Source organism: Anopheles moucheti, chromosome 2, assembly GCF_943734755.1.
Source record: "Anopheles moucheti chromosome 2, idAnoMoucSN_F20_07, whole genome shotgun sequence".
NCBI lineage: Eukaryota > Metazoa > Arthropoda > Insecta > Diptera > Culicidae > Anopheles > Anopheles moucheti.
Window position 1 is genome coordinate 87106326 of NC_069140.1, and position 19030 is coordinate 87125355.

The window sequence follows — 19030 nt, forward strand, 5'->3', positions numbered from 1 at the left end:
CTGAAAACATTGTACGGGGGAGATAGTGTCGTGTTCTCGGAGCACGACAACAAATGTTTCCCCACCGTCGTCCCCACAGCTAAGTAAATGCACTAGTAAACGAATACGATCTAGAGCAAGTAGTTAGTCTGAGCAGGAATACCGCTCCTCCTCAAAACGTACAACAACCTGATGCACTTAAAAGGGTAGTAGTACGGAGTGTTTGCAACGTATGTTAAAAATTAAGTAGAAATTAGTGTCGTACGCGCGGGAAACGACTGGAATGTGGTTGGATATATCATTATCATTGCTGTCTTCTAAAAAACTGACGTTAACATTACATTGCTTTAAGAATGGCCTACTACACCACACGCTGCGCTCGTCATTAGTTTCCATCGCAACAACGCCTTTGCAGCAATGTTTGCTACGTAATATTTACTATAAATGCAGACGCTCCAGCAGACAGCTAAATGCAGACGCTTCTTTGCTCTGCTGAGAACGCAATTGGAGGTGAATAAACATTATCACAAGTATTGGCGTGCCGTTTTGCTGTGGGCAACCGAGCCCTTTCCTATATCGTATGGGTATGTCGTCTTTGCCAAACGTAACGCTCCAGTGTTGCTTTGTACTGTACTGTTGTTTCTCACATTGCCTAACCGCGCTCTATCCTACCCTAGTGGCATTTGTGTGAACAGCGAAATCCCTACCACGGGATCTGCCCGTCGATGCACCTTGCTGCTCGCTACCACACAGTCTGACATATGACAACTTAAGATTTGGTTACTATTGCTACTAACAAGTATGTACCGTGTCAATTACGCTGACGTGCGTAAGCCTTGCTTGTTTGTGCCGTCAGCTAGCACAACACTATGCGAACGATCGCGCACGATCCATTTCGATCTCCATCGTCCACACACGCTTACTTAGCACCTAATACTATTAACATCATAATTCTAAAAATAAAACAAATCAATAGAATACTACAACGAACCGATACAAAAAGATACAATCCCTTTTTCTTTACCCCGGCTGGGGGGTGTAGAGAAAGTAAAAAAAACGATAACACCTAATTAATAGAAGGCAATTGGAAGGGGGTATTTACACGAATAAAATCACGTTGTGTTGGGTTTGTTTTTGGTATTAGGCTACGCTTTCTCACACGTATTTGAATGAACAGCTTTCCATACTTTTATTTTATTGGTTAATCTTAAAGTAGTGCGTTCCGGCAAATTGCGGTGTGCTTGAATTGTTTTTGTTTGGAAATGAGTTACAATTAAGATCCAGGAAAGGGGGAGGGGGAGGGGGGAGGGGGGAAGAAAGGAGCAGAAATTTGCAAATGGTTTTATCAAAAATATCAGCAATCGCATCGGATTGGGAATTTTGATAAAATGGGGGAAAAATGTGGAGCATTATAAGTTTGGCTATAAAGTGGTTTTGTTAAACCCTGCTCATTTGTTTTCATTATTCCGTTTTGTGTTTTAACTCTTTCTCTCTCGCTCTCTCTCTCTCTTTCCCTCTCTCCCTCTCTTTCTATCTCTTTTTCTCTCTTGCATCCTATAGGTCTAGTAATTTTATCTGTTTGTTATATTGAGTGTTATTATTCTTTTGTCAAGTCTGTGCACCCCCTCACATTACTACCATTACTGATTTGAGGGGTTTGCTCGTTGCTAACCGTCGGCAACTAATTCAGTTGCAGCTAAAGCAACACTATTAAACTACGTACACAATAAAATTGTTTGAATTTGTTGGCTTAATATAACTAACAAAACAAAAAAGAAAAACCTTACCGAATCCTAAAACTTTACACAACTATTATCTTCTTATGCCCACACGGAGTGACCTCCTAAAAACACACACACACACACACACCGTGACCGTTCCTCTGATTCATGGTTTGAAGAGAAAGGATTTTTAATGGAATTACTAAAAACAAAAATATTTGCAAAAACAACCACAATGAACGAGCTTCGTTTAGTTTAAAATAAGGGAAAAATAATTGGTCCGATCAGTAAAATGTGCGATAAAAGTAATCTAACTAAACAAAACAAATGCATTCACGGTCACGATTACTAGTGCGGGGAAACCCCTAGACGCCTTTTTCCAATGCGAAGGTGGTATCAAACGAATGTGATACAAAGAACCAATTTAATACACAATTTGGGTGAAAACACTTCCGACACACGCTGCGCCCCATTCGGTTAATGACAAAATGAATTGAACGTTCTGTTCCATACCGCGTTCCCGTGTGTGTGTTTCGAAATAAGCGTTTATGAAACATGGTAAAAGTGATACAAACAAAAAAAAACTCTATGAAAAAAGATATTCCCAAAGTGGCACGTGGCACTTTTTTAACTTTCTTCCTACTTGATAAGACTAACATCTACGTGAACAATACGTTCACCACCACCATGCACAGGGTGTTACAAACTTTCATCCAGAAGGACTATTCAACTCTGGTGTAACCATCAGAGCTGGGTTACGATAAGGTTGTCCTAGACAAAATGTCGCACGATCAGTGGTCATTTTCCAAAAACAAATGCTCCGAAACGGCTTTCCCCCCCGCCCGCGAAAGAAGCTTCACCCACTCACACTTGCATACGCGAATGTGTGGCCAGGGTTGGTGTGCATTCGAGATAACACCATTCCCTCTAAGGATAATGTTTCACGACGACTGCGGGACAGAGAAACGGTTAATTATCCTTGACTAACCTCTGAATTTTACGCTTGTCAGCCTCGTTCACGCCGATCCGCTTGTCCAGCCGGTCGAAGATGCGTGGCTTCCGGTTGTTGAGGCTGCTGGTCGCCGTTGTATGGTGCAGTCCGGCCGTCAACCCGCCGCCGCCATCCGTCCTGTCCTTCCGCTCGCCGGTCTGCTTCATTAAAACGATTCGTCGGCTGCTACCACCACCGCCAACCGTTGTTCCTCCTGCTCCCCCTCCCGTGTTGTTGATCGTTGCTGCGCTGTTCCGTTCCCGGCCGCCCTTCACTGCGCCACTGTCGGCAGATTTCGTGGAGGTGGTAACCATCGCCGTACCACTCGTCGTCGACACTTGACCGCTGCTGGTCGTTACTCTCGGTTTCGATGGCATCGGTTCCGGGGTCGGTTCACGGAGCAGCAATTCTTCAAGCAGATCCAGCTCGATTGCTTCCGAGTTCAGTTCACTATTGTGGCGCTGCCGTTCGGTGCCGCCATCGCTCGAGTGCGGTTCGTTTTCGAGCCGCGTGCGGGAGCGATCCTGTGAATCGATCACCGTTCGGGCGTTGGTGCTCGTGCGTTCGACCGGTGATCGGCGCGTCGGTTCCGTTGCGATCGGTTCCGATTTCTTTTTCAGGGTAATAATTTTTTTCTCCGTCACGACTAAAGGTGTCAGCTTGGGTGGAGTGTTCTCCTGAGGTTTTGTGTCCTGCTTATTGTAGAACGAAATAGTTAGAAATACTTAAGCCCTATTTCACAGCACAAATTAATGGCCAAACTCTGTCCACTTACATTTGATCGTGTTTTAAGCTTCTCCTCTGCGGCCCGCTTTCGACGCATCTCTTTTTCGCGTAACATTTTTTCGCGTGTGGCTTTTTGCTTTTCAATTTCCATCCGATAAGCCCTCGTTTCGGGATCTTCATCATCATCATTTCGCTAAAAAGAAAGGATAAAAAAAGGATTTTAACAACCGTTCCGGGCCGGCGATCGGATCCACTCACTTACCTCGTAGTGTCCACGGTTTTCGCCGTAGTCGCTACTCTTTCGACGCTTCGGGAATCGACTGTCGTCATCCCGCTCCCGGCTAGCGTTTCGACTCCGCCCGAAGTTTCTCCGACCGGGCCGGTTCAGATCCCGATCCCTGCTGCCACCGCGATGATACCTGCGCGGTGAGTATTCCCGTTCACGGTCCCGGTCCCTCGATCGCGGCCGCATCTCGCGATCCCGCTCCCTCGAACGATCACGCGACCGGCCACGCAGCGGTTCACGGTCCCTGTCCCGCTCACGTTCCCGGTGTTCCCGTTCACGGTCGCGCGAACGTTCCCGGTCACGGGATCTGGCACGGTCGCGATCACGGTCTCGATCACGCTCGCGCTCCCGGGATGGTGAACGTTCGTGTCGCCGCTTTTCCACCTCGATGCGGTTTTTATTGATGAACTCTTCCTGCTGGCGCAACAGCTCGGCGTCACTTACGTGCCGGGCACTAACGCCGGCCACAAACTGCTGCGAACTGAGCGCTGCATCACGCATTAACTGATCTGCAAGGTTCGAAGTTGACGAAACCATTGATGTATGGGCATTAAAAAGAGAATCTCACACCGTCTATTCCGTGTTCCAAACAGAAAAGACATCATTTATCTTCAAAATCAATGTGCAGGTTTATTTATTTGCTAGCATGTTGGGTCGAAGGATAAAATAAGGAAAAAAACCCAGAAATAAAAACAACCCAGCGACCACAAATATTAACACAGAGTTAATAAATGATTCAAGCTCGCAGCGTATACGCCAACTAACTACCAGGATTTAAAATTATATTAACGCAATAGGATAGCTTAATTCTAGAACTTAACAATTAAAATAACATAAAGCAGCATACAATTACACACAGGTACATCATACAATGGATTGTTTCTTTAACTTTTGTACAGTTTATCGCAGCGTTTTACAGCTCTTGTTTGCCGAAAATGGCAAATACAGTCGGTATGTAAATTAATAGCATTCAAACATGCTGTTGATGAGTGAAACAATCATGTAATAACAAATAAATAAGCAAATGCTTATGTTAGCATTTAGTTTAGCATTTTCATGGCCCTGGTGATAAACTGATTCTTCGTGTTAGATTAGATCCTCGGTTTGAGGCTTGTCCTTCGCCGATGGGTAAAATATTAATCATTTGAACACTTTTTTCAAATCCTCAGTTTGAGAGATTGCCTACTGGTCAGATGAGGCGGGGCTCGACTGACAATTTCACGTAACAAAGTTCATCTTACGAAGTACTTCTTCGCTGTTTTCGAGCGGGAATGAAGAGATCACGTTCGAAACAACACGAAATGCCTCCCCATGTAACACTTCACGTTCCGGTGTGAGACATGCAGCTTGATCAAAACCTTTAAAACGATTGTCTAACTGGGTTGTTGCTGTTACAAATTTAATAATAGTTTTATCAAATTGTATATGTATATAGTAGGAAAACACGAAATCAATACTGGGTTCTTCACGAGGTGACAGAAAACTCGTAAAGGAAATCGCTGAAAAGAGTTCACATTTTCTAATGCATACGGTTATGATGTAGTAAGTCTATTACTATCTACCAAATTAAACAGTAACATTCCAATTCGTCATTACCAAACTAACCTAGCAAAAGTTAGTGAAACGTGCGACAAACATAATCGAATAGTGAAAGCTATACAGTGATAACGTAAACTGGTGTTATACTCACTCTTGACCGCCTCAACACCACCTTTAAAATTAGGATTGATCAGCACTTTCTGTGGAAATCCGGGAACGGGAGCGGGTGCTGGCTGGATAACATTGGCGACAGTTCCACCGGCAATAACACTACCACTTGCACCACTAACAACACCACCCGTTGCACCACTTCCACCCCCTACTGTCATAGGGTCGAATGTTCCGGAGAGAAGCGACTGCGGAGGTGGCGGTGCTGCATTCATGCCGGTCCCCGGATTACCGACCTGACCCTGCGTTCCTTGCGATACCGAAGGCCCGAACGGTCCCTGCTGCGTGCCAATTGACGAAACTTTCACTGTCCCTCCTGGACCACCTGGTGGACCAGCATTGCGAAACATTTGTGGCCCATTCGCACCACCCATTGGACGTATCAAACGTGGCGCCATGTGTCGTCCCATTTCGTACGGATGACCGCGGGAAGGAAAGCCTCGCATTGGTGGCATTGGGCCACCGGGCCCACCGCCCTGCATTAACACAACGGGATGCATACCGGGTGGGAGTGGTCCGGGCGGAAAGTTCATTCGGCCCATGCCGCGGAATGGGTTCATCATTTCAGGCCCGAAACCGGGTCGCAGTGGGTAGCGTTGGCGGTTGCCCGGTCGAAAATCCATCCGGGCACCCGGATGCATTCCACCGAAATTGTTTGGCCGATGTGGCCCGAGTATATTCGGTGCGACCAGTCCGGAACCGTGTTGCATGAGCTGTTGCGGAGGCAGCAGCGGATGCTTCATGCCGGGTTTCCCATAACCTGCCTGTGGTCGGTTTCCAGCCGAACCCGAAGCACCATGGTGTTGCTGTTGATGAAGATGCTGAGCATGCATCGGATGACGGACATCATTTTTCGTTTCATTTTTCCAGCCACGCTTTTCACTCAGTTCATCCGTATCGTACGAACCGTCAGGATCCTGGTTATTTGTGTAAAGGTACAGCACCTCCTCGGAAGATGTCGTATCACACTGTTCACTGGCGGTTGTCTTTTCTGTTAGGCGTGTTCTGCTAGACTGCGGGGATGCCTCCGAAAGCGTTTGAACAGACGTACTGTACTCGACCGATGAGGCCACCGTTGATGTATCATCCAGCCCTGATGATGATGTCGAACGTAATGATTCTTTCGATTCGACCGGGATCAAATCGTGAACGGGATGCGGCTCATCGAATCCAAAAACACCCGCATCGTCGCCCGTGGTTGTGGGAGACGTCGTTTCAACACTCACTTCGATCTCATCGATTCTAGCGGACAGTTTACTTTCATCCGTCGCATTCGCGGCACTTCGGTCACTGTCCCTTGTTCGGTTTACTTCGATAGGTGGTTCAACTTCCGCTTGCGGCACCGGCGGGCACAAACTTTCATGGTAACCGGCATCGTGTGCGGTGTCACTCTCATCGCACTGGTTGCTAGGTTCACTTTGCAATCCGAACGTTCGGCTGTTGGCGGATACACTTTGCGATGGACTGTCATCATTCTTGCGCACATCCTTCACCACAACACTGCTGCTGCCCGTCGGTTCACCTTCCTTCGACGCTAACTCTTTGCTAACCCAATCGTCCGTGTCTTCGAGGAGAAAATCCTCATCCGGTTGGTCGAGTTTGATGCCGTTCTCTGCAAACAAAAAAAACCGTACCATGCCGAACGTGCTTATAGTGAGGGTCGGGAGAAAATCGATTTTATTCTACTAGCTTACCATCGTCGGACAGCAGCAGTTCGTCCTCATTAAGAATGGCAGGATCATCGTTGCCCAAATCGAAGGTAAGCGAGTCGTCACTGGTGAGGAGGAAGAAACAAATCGCAGTACTATTAGTAACATTACATCGCTTCGTATGTTGAAGGTCCTTTGCCGAATATAATTGCCGATTGCCGAATTTAGCGAAGCATCCTGCCGTCAAGCCAACCACCACGAACACATGTACAAAGCATAGGGAACGGCAGAGCCACTTTTACAAACGCTTCTGTACTCGCTTCCATTACACCAAACTATACAAATTTATCACCACCGGCAATCGCGAGGACAGGAGATACATATGCCGGATGTTTGAAACTCAAAATAGGCGTACAAACTTTCCTAAAAGTAGATTAATTGTAGAAATAAATCGCTTCAACTTACTTCGTCTCGGACATCTTTATGGGCTATTTTGACAATCGCTGTCATTTGGCGCACCAAGCTAAAAACCGTGGAAAAACGGGTCGGTTCATCAGCGCATTCGTCGACGTCGCCATATTGAGCGCAACTTTATCGACTGCCGAAGTCGACATCGACGAAGCTCGAGCTCTTTCAGTTCAAAAGGGTAACAGATAGGCTGCGTAAACACATAATAGGCGGTTAATCTGTGCTATAATATCAAGAACTAATGTATATTTACTGTTTTAATTATTAGCAAAATTGTCTCATAAAATTAGCTACACGGTTTGCAATCAAGTCCACCTTGATAAATACACAAATGGGATGTTTTTTCCGTCTCAATACTCAGTTCGTAATCAACGCGTTGTGCGAAGCGTTCAGCGGCAGCCCTTTGCAGCAAATCATTCGTCCACCGAGCAAAGGGCCGCTTGCCGTCAGGAAAATTTTTCTCGCTTTTTTCGTACCGTCGTAGTAAGAACATCTTCCGGTGCCGTCTGTCGGTCGTAATCCGGGCTGAGGAATGGATTTTCCGCAACGCACATGTCTATATTCCTGCGAGGCACAAACCAGTCGAGGAACCGTAAGATAAGATGGCACAATGAAATTACTAATACAAATGGCCACACGCCACTCTTCAGGCAACTGCAAAGAAAAGAACGGAATATCTGTCAGTAAGTATTCAATCGAATTGATGTGGCGAAAAGAATCAGGTCTTACTTTTTCATCATTGATTCAAGCGTGGCCGGTGCTTCTTGCCACGCAGTTTTATACACCTTTTCCGTCCGCTCGGTGACATCGTTCCAGTTGTACAGATTGGCTACGATTTGATTACGCTCGAAAGCGCACAAACCGGTGTAGGACGTTCGCGAAGGCGTCGGCACGTGTCCGTCAATGAATCCGTTCAGATATCGATTTCTGGTGATTTGTTTCTTTTCCTTCTCGCGCCGGATAGCCTCGCACAAACCACGATAAACCGATTCGACGGTCGGTTCGGTAAGAATAATCAGACTTGTGGGTAGTACTTCGGGAATGCCACCAACCTTCGTCGATACCACCTGCAAGCCACAGGCGGCGGCCTCCACTATAGCCATACAGTATGCCTCCGTCAGGGAGGTGTTTAGGAAAATGTGGCCCTGTATCAGCACATCACGCACTTTTGCATGCTCTAGCGCACCCAGCATTACCACGCGATCCTGCATGTTATTCCGTTCGCGAATTTCTTCCAGCAGCGTTCGCTTCGGTCCGTCACCACCGATGATGAAGTGTACGTTGGGCAGATGTTTGAGCTTTGGCAATATTCCAGCTAGCAGGTCGACGCCTTTCCGATACACGAGCCGAGAAACAACCACTATATTGACTGATTGAAAGAGAGGAAATGTGAAATCAATAACCGAAAAAACACAAACAAAATACTCTTTTCAAGTGTAGCGGTTTTACTTGTTTCATCATCGTTGGGCCTACGCCATGGGTTCGGTGTGAAGTAGGCCGTATCGACAGCGTTTGGTATCACAGAAACCTTATCCTGGTGTACTTTGGCGCGTAGAACCGTATTTTCCTTCCCTGGAAAGAGATAAATTGCACAAATAAACATACGATGCCAATGGCAGTGCACGGCCAGGAGCTTACCCGTGTGTGACACGCATATACAGTGATTGCAGTTGGCTAGCGAAATTTCCAAAAACTTGTTTGTAACCACTGCGGACAAATCCGCAAACCCGAACAAACTATGATCCGTAAACACAGACTGCAAGTAAAAGATGAAACGAAAACGTTTATAAACTCGCTGGTAACACAGCGGACAGGTAAGCTTGATCGATTACCCTTAGTCCCAATAATTTCGCCACGTTCATGGTTTCGTGTGCTAGCGTACTAAACGCGGAATGACCGTGCACGATGTCGATCTGCTCCCGGAGTAGAATATAGCGCAGGAGCGGTATGTTGCAGATCATCGTAGGAAGCACAACTTGATTGTAGAACACTTTGATTGGAATGTAGTACACCTTCAGCCCGTTCGTCATGTACCGGATACCCTTTCGGTCGCCGTACGAGTGCGTGATGACGATTACTTTGTGGCCGCGGGCAAGTAAACATTGCGAGAGGTTAAATATATGCTCCTCAACTCCACCCATGTTTGGGTAAAAGAAGTCCGATGCCATGCTGCAACGGGAGGACGCGTTCGTGAATACATTCGCTGCAAAAAGGAAACCCACCGAATAGATACCTACCATATTTTCATCGTATTTCCATGAATGCCTTTCTGCCGGTACGTGCTTTCCCCGAAAATCCGGGTCGTCGTTCTGGGGATATATTTTTGGCAAACCAATGTTTGTTTCCGTTCCGTGGCAGGTTTGCAATACGCTGTCAGTGGAAAATAGCAGAGGCTGAATCATATCGACACTCTTCGTGTTGCTTTGATCGATTTCAAATCATTGCGAACATCGACTTGTAGCGTGAACGTACAGTGAGTGCTCTATTTGTAACACAGCTTATTAGTGGCCAAGTCAACTTGGTGCCGGGTTGTACCTTTTCATGTAAAACGAGCGAGTTTCCCACACGCAGGTTCGGATGTGGTCCATCACAATGAGTAACTTTCCCGCGCACCCACTTATGTTTTATTTGAATATCAATAATTTATTTTTATTGCATTTTCAAAAAAAACTCATTTTCTTTGTATGCTTACTCATGGTTTAAAATATACCTTGTTGCTTTGTTGTTTTTGCTTGCGGTTTTTTTCTGCAGCAGGAGTTTTCTTCACCTTTATAGAGCACAAACGGACATACACACATACACACGTTGTTGTCCTCATTGTGTTAGTTTTGCTGTTTCCTTGTCCGAATGTTCTCCTTCCGTTCCCAAACGATCCATTCCCCCAATATCCACACGTCTGAGACAATTCATGCCTCTCCTCTGATGTAATGAGTGTGTTGACAAAATGGGACCCTGTCCTGTCTTTCCTCACCCGCTTCCCCCATTAATATCCTTGCGCGTCTTTGCCATTCCAAATCAGCACTACTCTCTCTCTCTTCTTGAACGGAAAAGAAACTACACTTTTAAAATGGTAGATGCATATATTATCCTAAACCCCGCTGGAATACAGGCAAAAATAAAATAAAATAAACAATGTTACGCACAGTACATAAACGTATATATATATATATCATAATAACTAATACACATCTTAGTATAAAACCATCCAACGGAAGAGCTAATTCAAAATAGTGTCAAAATCAGCAATAGTGACCATCACACACCACGACCGGGAGGGGCGGGGGAGGGTTTTGTTCACCCGGTTAAGATAATAATTAAGTATATTAGATGGAATTGCAATAATTCAGCTACATACGTGTTGTTACACACACGCGCACACCGCCGGCTATCGGTTATGCGTCGATCCGCTATTACCCTGTCATGTGCTATCCCGTTTTAACTTGTTCATTAGATTACTAATTGGGGTAAGTCGTATAAAACCCCTCACACGCTCGGTTTTCCATCGTCGCTCCTTCTTGCACTCTCCACCATTTCCTTTCTTCTGTCTTTTTTATATTCGTCTATTTTGTTTGCTAACCCAATTTTCCACTTTTTACCTTCCTTTCAATCACGTTGCATGTTTTAGCGTGTCTCCCCCATTTGCGTTTGCTTCAAAGCATTTTTCTTTTCTACGTCGTGTGCAAGTTGAGTGTTTTTGCACATTGCTTCAACAGAAATGAATTACAACCCATCATTGCGGTCTGTTTGAACCACTTTCCAGCCAGCAGCATAAAACAATACTAAACTAATCCATTGTGTTGTACGATTGCATGATATTTTTTGGAAACTAAGAAGTTCTTGTTCTGGAAAATTCTTGAAAATGGAAGTAATAACTCGCGGCTATCAATTATGTGCGAACCACATTTAGACATACGAAGCTTCCTCAGTTTCCTACCTCGGTTCCCTATGGCATCATATTCCATTCGATCGTTCGCTTACCCGATTCCTTAACTCCTCATCACCACCAACCACCACCTTTCCCGCGGCTGTGTTCCACGGGGACTAGGGCTAGAGCGGGGGTGTTTTAGCTGCATTGTTGTGTATATTTTTATATGATAAAATTGACCGTAAAATCGTGTAATGTTTAAAGTATGTGTTTTCGCTTCCACTTCCCCGATAGCGCTTCCTCGTTCCAATGACCCCCACACACACACACACCCGGGTCCTGGTCAACGGATTTGTGGTGAGGATGCTACGATGCTTTGCACAGGATTTTGAGCGCTTGAGTCACGACGAACTGCCGATTCTCCACCTACACGGTGGGAAAGTGAATCGCTTCGCTGACGGGTTTGTTTTCTTGTTCTCTTCTGCCTTCTTTTTTCTGCCCTCGCTTTTGACCGTATGTTCCTGCTTTCTGGTTTGTGTTATTTTGTATAATTACTCCTAATCTAACATTTGTTCTACCTTCTTTTATGTGTTTCGGTGTTTGTGTGTGTGTATGTGTTTTATGCTTTTTTTTTGTTTTGTTTCACTTTTGCAGCTTTTTACGTCTTCCCCTTTTCTTTTGCAGTTATAATGTATTTTATGTATTCCTAGTCAATATTTTGTTTCACAGCGTGGGTATTGGTTTCATGCATGAGCTACGAGTTTTCCTCTCCCCCGGATTCCTGTTACCTTATGTATTGGAGTTTTTCATCAATTTCATGCAGATCCCCTTTCGCCCTGCACACTATTACACACACATTTGCTGCTTTTTTGCTTTCGATTTTTCTTTTTTTTGTTTGCTGTTGTTGTTGCGTGTATGAATTTGTAATTTTATATCAATATTCTACATTCAGATTCGATTCAATTGTGAAGGAGCGAAGAAATCGTTCGAAGAAATTTCATTTCCATTTGCATTTGCAAGTTATCCTGTTTTCTTGTTATTTTTGTTTTTTTTTTAATTTGTTTTGCTTACTTTACTGTATATCTTCCGACTTTCTCTACTTGCTTCTCGGAAAGGTGTGAAAGGTGAGTCTGAGTGTATGTATGTGTGAGCGTGTGTGTGAGAGAGATAGAGAGGAAAATGCACGATTTTAAGCACCGAGGCGCGCACGTGATGTAGATTGGGGGGGTTACCTAGAAAATGGACCAAATCAACTAATAATTAGTGGTTGTGATTATGTGCCCCCTTTCGGCCAGCAATGCTTGTGGTTTTCGGCTAACAGTCAAGTGTAGAAGACAACGGCATCGTGCCTCGTTAAGTGCTATGGCTGAATTTTGTATATGAGCTACTTGTGTTTTAACCTACACGTTTGTTCCTGCTGTCCCTTCTTTTACACGATAGTATTTAGTACATTTCCAAATATTCCATTATTTGCTGTCGCAATACATGTGTGTGTGTGTGTATATATATATTTACTTTTGAGCTAGCATAGTGTTTGTTTCCATTGTTCAATCGCTTCAATCGTACTTCGAGAGTAAGTTCGAGTGCGGGGAAGTAAAATTGATTGAATGGGCTGCACACACTACGGGGAGGAGGTTTGTGTCCTGCACACGCATACATGTCACCCCCATGGTTCGTAGGTGCGCCCAAACAGCTGTGGGCCCTTCGAGCTTTCGTGCTCACTATCCCGGAAGGAGGAGAGCTGTACAACATGGAGACAATACAACGAAAATGAAAAGGGAATAATTTTGCTTAATGCTGCTTCTTCGCGGCAAGGATGGTGCTCGGCGTGTTTGTGTCGGGTTTTTTATACTGTCGAAGTGCAAATATGCCTATAATAAATACGTTTGTGTGTATGCGTTTTTGCGTTCTATTCTCATGTTGGAATGCGTGCGTTCCCCGCACACAAACACACCCCCGAGCCCTCTTGTGTGTTGTCGTTAGCAATTCTCTTTGCTTCACTCCACCTGCAACCCCGTGTGCCAACCGCAGGACTACGGGAAAAAGGTTCAATTTAATACGTATGCAGAGTAATGATGATAAATATGTCGTTCGTTTAACGTGAGTTACATTGATCCTTGTGTGTGTTTTGCCGCTAAGAGATGTATCGTTTCGTTAAATGACTTGAATGATTATTTTAATGTTGTCAACAGTGTCTCTGGTAGAGTGATGCGTCATGCCTTTATCCGTATTTGTCCCGCTCCATTACCCGTGCACTCTTGAACACACCACTACACACACACACACTGCGGGTTCTCGACTCGTAGGTCCGTCCGTCCTTTTGCCCGGCATGGCTTCCCATACTAAAGCCTTAATGCATTAGAGATCCAAAAAATCGACACTAATCGACGCGATTGTACGCTTCCGTTCGTTCCGCTGCTGTGAGCTTATACTGAGGAATGTTTTTGCTTTAAACATAGGTTGAGGGTTGAATAACGACACCATTTGTTCAGTTCTTTTGCGAGCGCACCACTATGTGCATTCAAACGTTTGGTTTGGTTGTATATGCTCTCCTGTTCTCATTTGCAAAAAGGGGAGGTAAGATAATGGTAATGTTATGCGCTGTAAAGTTATCTTATTTTACCAGCCACTATATGTTTTGTAGAATTTAATAATAATCCAGTTGCTTCACATCCGTGTAAAAGACTTATCGGTGTTCCATTTTATGTTCTACGCTTGTTTTTTTTTTGAGATAAGACAATCGATGTTAAGAGTGAAAACATAGTGCATGAGACCGATGCATTGGGTAGATAGAGGTGGATTGTTGAATCGGTCACTATTGGTTGGATTTTTTGGATAAAAACGATTGGTGCCAAAATCATGTCCTTACTGTGCTTGAACTCCACAGTTTTACACTAGGAACCAGTAGGAAATATGGTTTATCACATCGATTCTTCCTATTTTGTGATTGAATTAAAACGAGGTTCCATCCGTTAAAAAAAAAGTACAGAACGACGAAGCGGTAGGTACACTAAGCTAAGAAAGTGCATTGGAATTTGTTTAACATTCTCCACGAATGTATTTTCCTCGTGGAATATTTTAACAAATTATTTGCTAATACCCTTCTGCTTGAAGATATTCCGATCAAACGAAATTCATAAAAAAAGGTTTTCATCAAACAGACCAACAAACCCAGAATGAGCACCATTAAACGCGGCAAGGTAATGGCGCCGTGCGATCGCGTAAAACCATTCCATTCCATGTGTGTCCCACACCATTTCCAACAGTAACATCCCACACTGAAGCGAATGTTACAGAAACCAATCGGGGGAAGAGCAACACTACAGATAATAATCCTTCTTTGTTTTTTGCTTTGCTGTACACTATCTGCTTACATGACTTTGTCTACGCTACCTACTAGTGGTTGTGACAAATGGATGTCAGCTATACTTTGAGGTTAATAATGAAGAATAATATTGGAACAGGTTGTGTGCGTGCGTGTGTGTGTGTTTGTCGAGAGAGAGAGAGAAAGAGAAAGAGAGATAGAAAGAGAATTTGGAAGCCAGTGCAATGAACGAAAACAATACTCTTCTACTATCCAACTCCATCCATCCATGTCGTCTCCATTTCCTTTCCCCACCGAAGATGGAAAAGCGTGAGATGCTTGGTGTGTAGTTTGCGGTTATATTCACACACGCGTTGCTGCTGCTGCTGCTGCTGCTGCTGCTGCTATGCTACTACTGGAACTCCTTTTGGGTGGCATCACCATTCGTCACACCTTTGTGTGGTGTGGTGTCAACATTAATATGTCTTTCCCGCTTTCGATTCTAAGCGTAATCTCACAGCGGAGATTACGGTTGGTGGCATGTGTCACTGCTTAAATGCGATATCTGCACAATTAGAGCTATCAGTACTCGGTGGCCGATAGCATGTCCATTCATCTTCCTGCGAGAAGAAAACCACCATTAATACGATTCATACCGATCCCATCGGTCAATTTAAACGTACCCATCTTGATGGTGCCATCGCCCGGAGGTAAAGACATGGCCTGGCCACCATTGTTCGCCGACGAGGATCCCTGTTGACGTTTCATGGTGCGATCCTCGTACCTGGTACCGCTCTGCGATGCCATCGGACGGTTGAGGGTGTTGTTGGGTGAGTTGGGCGAGTTGTCGCTGTAACTGCCGCCTGCGCCACCGTTGCTGCTGTTCAGATTTCGCGACGCTATCGTTTTCGTCACAAAGTCCTGCTCCTTCCAGCCGTGCTTTTTGTAAACGTCGCGCAGATCCTGATGCTGCCACATCGTGAACAGCAGCTGGCTGGCAAACTTAAGCACGCGCGGCGTATACTTCGACTTTTGCCGCGACATGTTCATCAGCCGCTCGACACCGCCCGCATCCAGCAGCGATCGCGCAAACTCCGCATTCTTCTTGATCACCTCGTTCAGCGTGGCCAGCACGGCCGCTATCGTGTCGTCGGACGTGCCCTGGTCGCACTGGGGGTTCCCCGACGGTAGCTTCTGCACCAGATCGCGCATCGCGTACTTCCCGATCAGCTCCTTGTTTCTTTGGTCGATTGCTAGATTGCGTAGAGCCGTCGCTACCGCACACACCACCCGGTCCACCTCCATGCGCAGCAGCTCGACCAGGATTGGCAAACCCTTCTCCTTGCGCACGGTCGCCCGGATCTCTATGCTCGGCTGCCAGTAACAGGCGGCCAGATTCTGCAGCGCACCGGCCGCCGCCTCAAGCGTTTCCGGATTGGAACAGCTCTGCAGTAAGGCAAGATAAGAATGTACAACGTCTGGTTGCCACAGCTGTTCGGCTCCTAAAACAGGGAAAGAAAAGCATGTTAACCATCAAGCGCAAAGAAGCCCCGAAGAGATGCGTCTCCCCGCACACGTGTACCTTTATAGTGAGCAGTGTTTTTGTACGCCATTCGTGCCGGATCACCGTTGGCACTCGAGTGGTCCTTATCGGCGGCAGCCAGCTGCTGGGCAGCGGCAGCTGCTGCCTGCTGTTCCTTTTTCTTTTTACTCGCCCCGAAGCAGCCGAGATTTTCGCCTTTGGAAGATGCGGCGCTCACTACGATCGCACCACCACCGCTACCACTGTGCGATCCACCACTCACCCCACCATCGGAACCGTGGTGTGGAATAGGGTTTTTGTCGTAGTTGGGATCTTCCACCTCCTGGCACCGGTACGAAAGATTGCGCAGTATGCACACACAGTTCTCCACGATCTTGTTACCGATGTTCGACTTCTCGATCGCTATCCGTATGACGTACAGCAGCGAATCGACCAGTCCCTCGCACTCGCGCAGCTTCTTCCGCGCGTACTCACCAGCCGAGCTGACGTTCCGCAGTATGCCGGACGCGTTGCGGAACACCGTACTCCAACAGGTTTCGCCCGGGTTGGTGGGGTCCCAGCCCGAATGTGGAATTATGATGTACGACACGATCACCACGACCGCATCGTCGATGATGAAACGCTTCAGGTCTTCACAGGACGACATGTTCCAGATGATGCCCGTCACCAGCTCCTTGATGTCGGACTCGGCCGTCCGGCGCAGCAGATGGATCAGCGCCTGGATGCCGCCGGCCGCATTAATTGCACGTTTGTTTTCGTCGTTCTGCCGCCCGTAGGATAGGTTCCGCAGGGCGCCACACGCATTCCGAAAGACGTCGGTATTTTCGTGCCCGAGCAGCTTCACCAGCGGCGGGATGCCGCCGAGCGTGCGCGTCCGCTGCTTGTTCGGGTCGTCCATATAGCACAGATGCTGCAGATAGGCGGCCGCATTCGCCTTGATTGCGTTGTTCGGATGGCTGAGGAATCCGATCACCTCGGTGAGATTGGGATCGCGCCACTTCATCTGGCGCTGCTCGTCCATATCGACCACACCGCCACTACCGTCCGGGACGCCACCGCCACCGTTAGCGGTACCACTCACCCCCGGCCGGTTGTTACCGCCCGGCGACGTGATTATGTGCTGTAAAAACACGTGATTATGTATCTGCAGGTTCGATAGCTGCTGGTGCAGATCGTCATCCCCGTCGTAGTAACACGAACCGTCCGGTGCGACGTTACCGACCACACCACCGCCGGCCCGCTGCTGTGCACTGGCAGCTTCGTACGCGAGCTGCTGCTTCGTCGCGTACGTCGGTTCGACACCACCGTTCGGATCCATGTGGGAGCTGATCGTGCCGTACGGAGGCGTCGACACGTACCCGTACACCATTGCCGACGGATTGTCCGGGTAGAGCCGATCGACCGGTCCACCTTGCGAGGGTGCTATGACGTATTCGCCCATCTCGTCGTACTGGCCCTGGAGGTAACCACCGGGGCCACCCATCAGGTTCGCCGACGGATTGCCCATCTGCGGTACGCTCATCGGCATGGGAATGGAGGATTCACTGTTCTCGCTCGATGTGTGCGGTGTGTTGGAGCGATCGTTCATCTGATACTCGCCGAGATACGATTGCGCGTGGGCCGGATGGTGTGCCGCCTGTCCGAGATCGTACCCAGCGTCCGTGTACTGCGCGTAATGCTCGTAATCCTGATAGTGTCCCTGGCCGCCCCCAACACCACCACCGCCTCCCATTGACCCGGGAACGCCCGGTCCGCCACCGCCACCGCCGCCGCCCATCACCTTTGTGCCCGGCGGTAGATGCGATTGGGGCGGACCGCCCACCATCTGTTCCGGCTGGTCCATGTGGTTGAAGTTCAAGTACTGCGTCCGGGTCGTGTACATACCCATCGGCATCGACACGTAGTCGATTGGTTGTCCGTCGGTTCCCATGTCTAGAGGCATTGCTACATAGTCGAACGGTTGTCCAGCATCCGGTCCCAACTGCTTCACCTCGCGTACGACCTTCGTGATGGTCGTGATTTGCTGTGTCGTTTGCTGGTTGTGTGCTCGAGCAATTAAATCATCCTCACTATGCATTGATGGTGATTATAGTCGCTTGCTGTGTTTCAACCACGCCAGTTTAAACTGTTGGTGACTCTTCGTCTATCACTCTTGCGTAAAGCGTTAGCACACCTCTTCCCGAACACTACAGACTACACTGATGCTCCGTTCCGCTGAGAATCTAAAAATAAATGGAGAAGATAAAGCATCGTTAATAAATTGATATTGACACACGACGTATTTGGTTAGAAAACCTTTAAACATAGTGACACATTGATGAGTATTCGAATGTTTATATTTTTCTTCCACGTCCGCTCGCCGTATTATCGCTAACTGGTGTTATCTAATCTTGTTTGCTAATTCCTTTTACACGATAAAATTAACAGAGGACTGCGATAAATCATCGGGCGATGGAGTAGTAGTAGTAGTAGTTCAAAATTTCACTCATCTTGAGACAGTACGGCCGTTTGGCACCTATACCTATTGCAATATGTGTAGAAGGACAATTGAGTGAGCCCCTTTTTATTGACGACCTCAATGAGGTCTATGAAGATCACACTGTAGTAGAACGAATTACGAATTGGAGTGTCTAATATGAGTTAGTTGTTCCGGTGGAATACACTAGCAGGCGAAATTGTTGGGATGTTGATCAGCAGATATTCATAATCAGAAGCGATGTGAATAGGCGTTTCCTTCAGTGTAACATAACCCATCACTGTTAAGCTAGTGGCAAAGAGCATTCCCTGGCGG

At 46.7% G+C, this 19030-nt stretch overlaps 3 protein-coding genes across 3 annotated transcripts in view; all 3 read right to left on the bottom strand.

Moving 5' to 3' along the window:
* Positions 1-1047: 1047 nt before the first annotated feature.
* LOC128307041 (uncharacterized) lies at positions 1048-7538 on the bottom strand. The gene is made up of 6 exons (XM_053044759.1): positions 7525-7538; positions 7105-7184; positions 5394-7022; positions 3680-4212; positions 3467-3610; positions 1048-3383 (listed from the first exon to the last, which is right to left on the bottom strand). Exons 1-6 carry the CDS (start codon positions 7536-7538, stop codon positions 2670-2672), a joined length of 3114 nt encoding a protein of 1037 aa, XP_052900719.1. The 3' UTR covers positions 1048-2669.
* A 221-nt stretch (positions 7539-7759) lies between these two features.
* Positions 7760-9892, bottom strand: LOC128297332 (phosphatidylinositol N-acetylglucosaminyltransferase subunit A). The gene is made up of 6 exons (XM_053032958.1): positions 9765-9892; positions 9360-9696; positions 9166-9283; positions 8977-9099; positions 8257-8896; positions 7760-8181 (listed from the first exon to the last, which is right to left on the bottom strand). The coding sequence occupies exons 1-6, from the start codon at positions 9773-9775 to the stop codon at positions 7974-7976; spliced, it is 1437 nt and encodes a 478-aa protein (XP_052888918.1). The 5' UTR covers positions 9776-9892; the 3' UTR covers positions 7760-7973.
* Positions 9893-12345: 2453 nt separating this feature from the next.
* LOC128299264 (catenin delta-2) overlaps positions 12346-19030 on the bottom strand; it is a 36702-nt gene continuing 30017 nt past the window's right edge. The window contains exons 2-4 of the mRNA XM_053035167.1: positions 16279-18461; positions 15380-16198; positions 12346-15316 (exon numbers count right to left, since the gene is read on the bottom strand). Of these exons, the coding sequence (XP_052891127.1) occupies positions 15309-15316; positions 15380-16198; positions 16279-18316 (2865 nt within the window). The 5' untranslated portion in view covers positions 18317-18461 and the 3' untranslated portion in view covers positions 12346-15308. The remainder of the gene's footprint in view (positions 15317-15379; positions 16199-16278; positions 18462-19030) is intronic.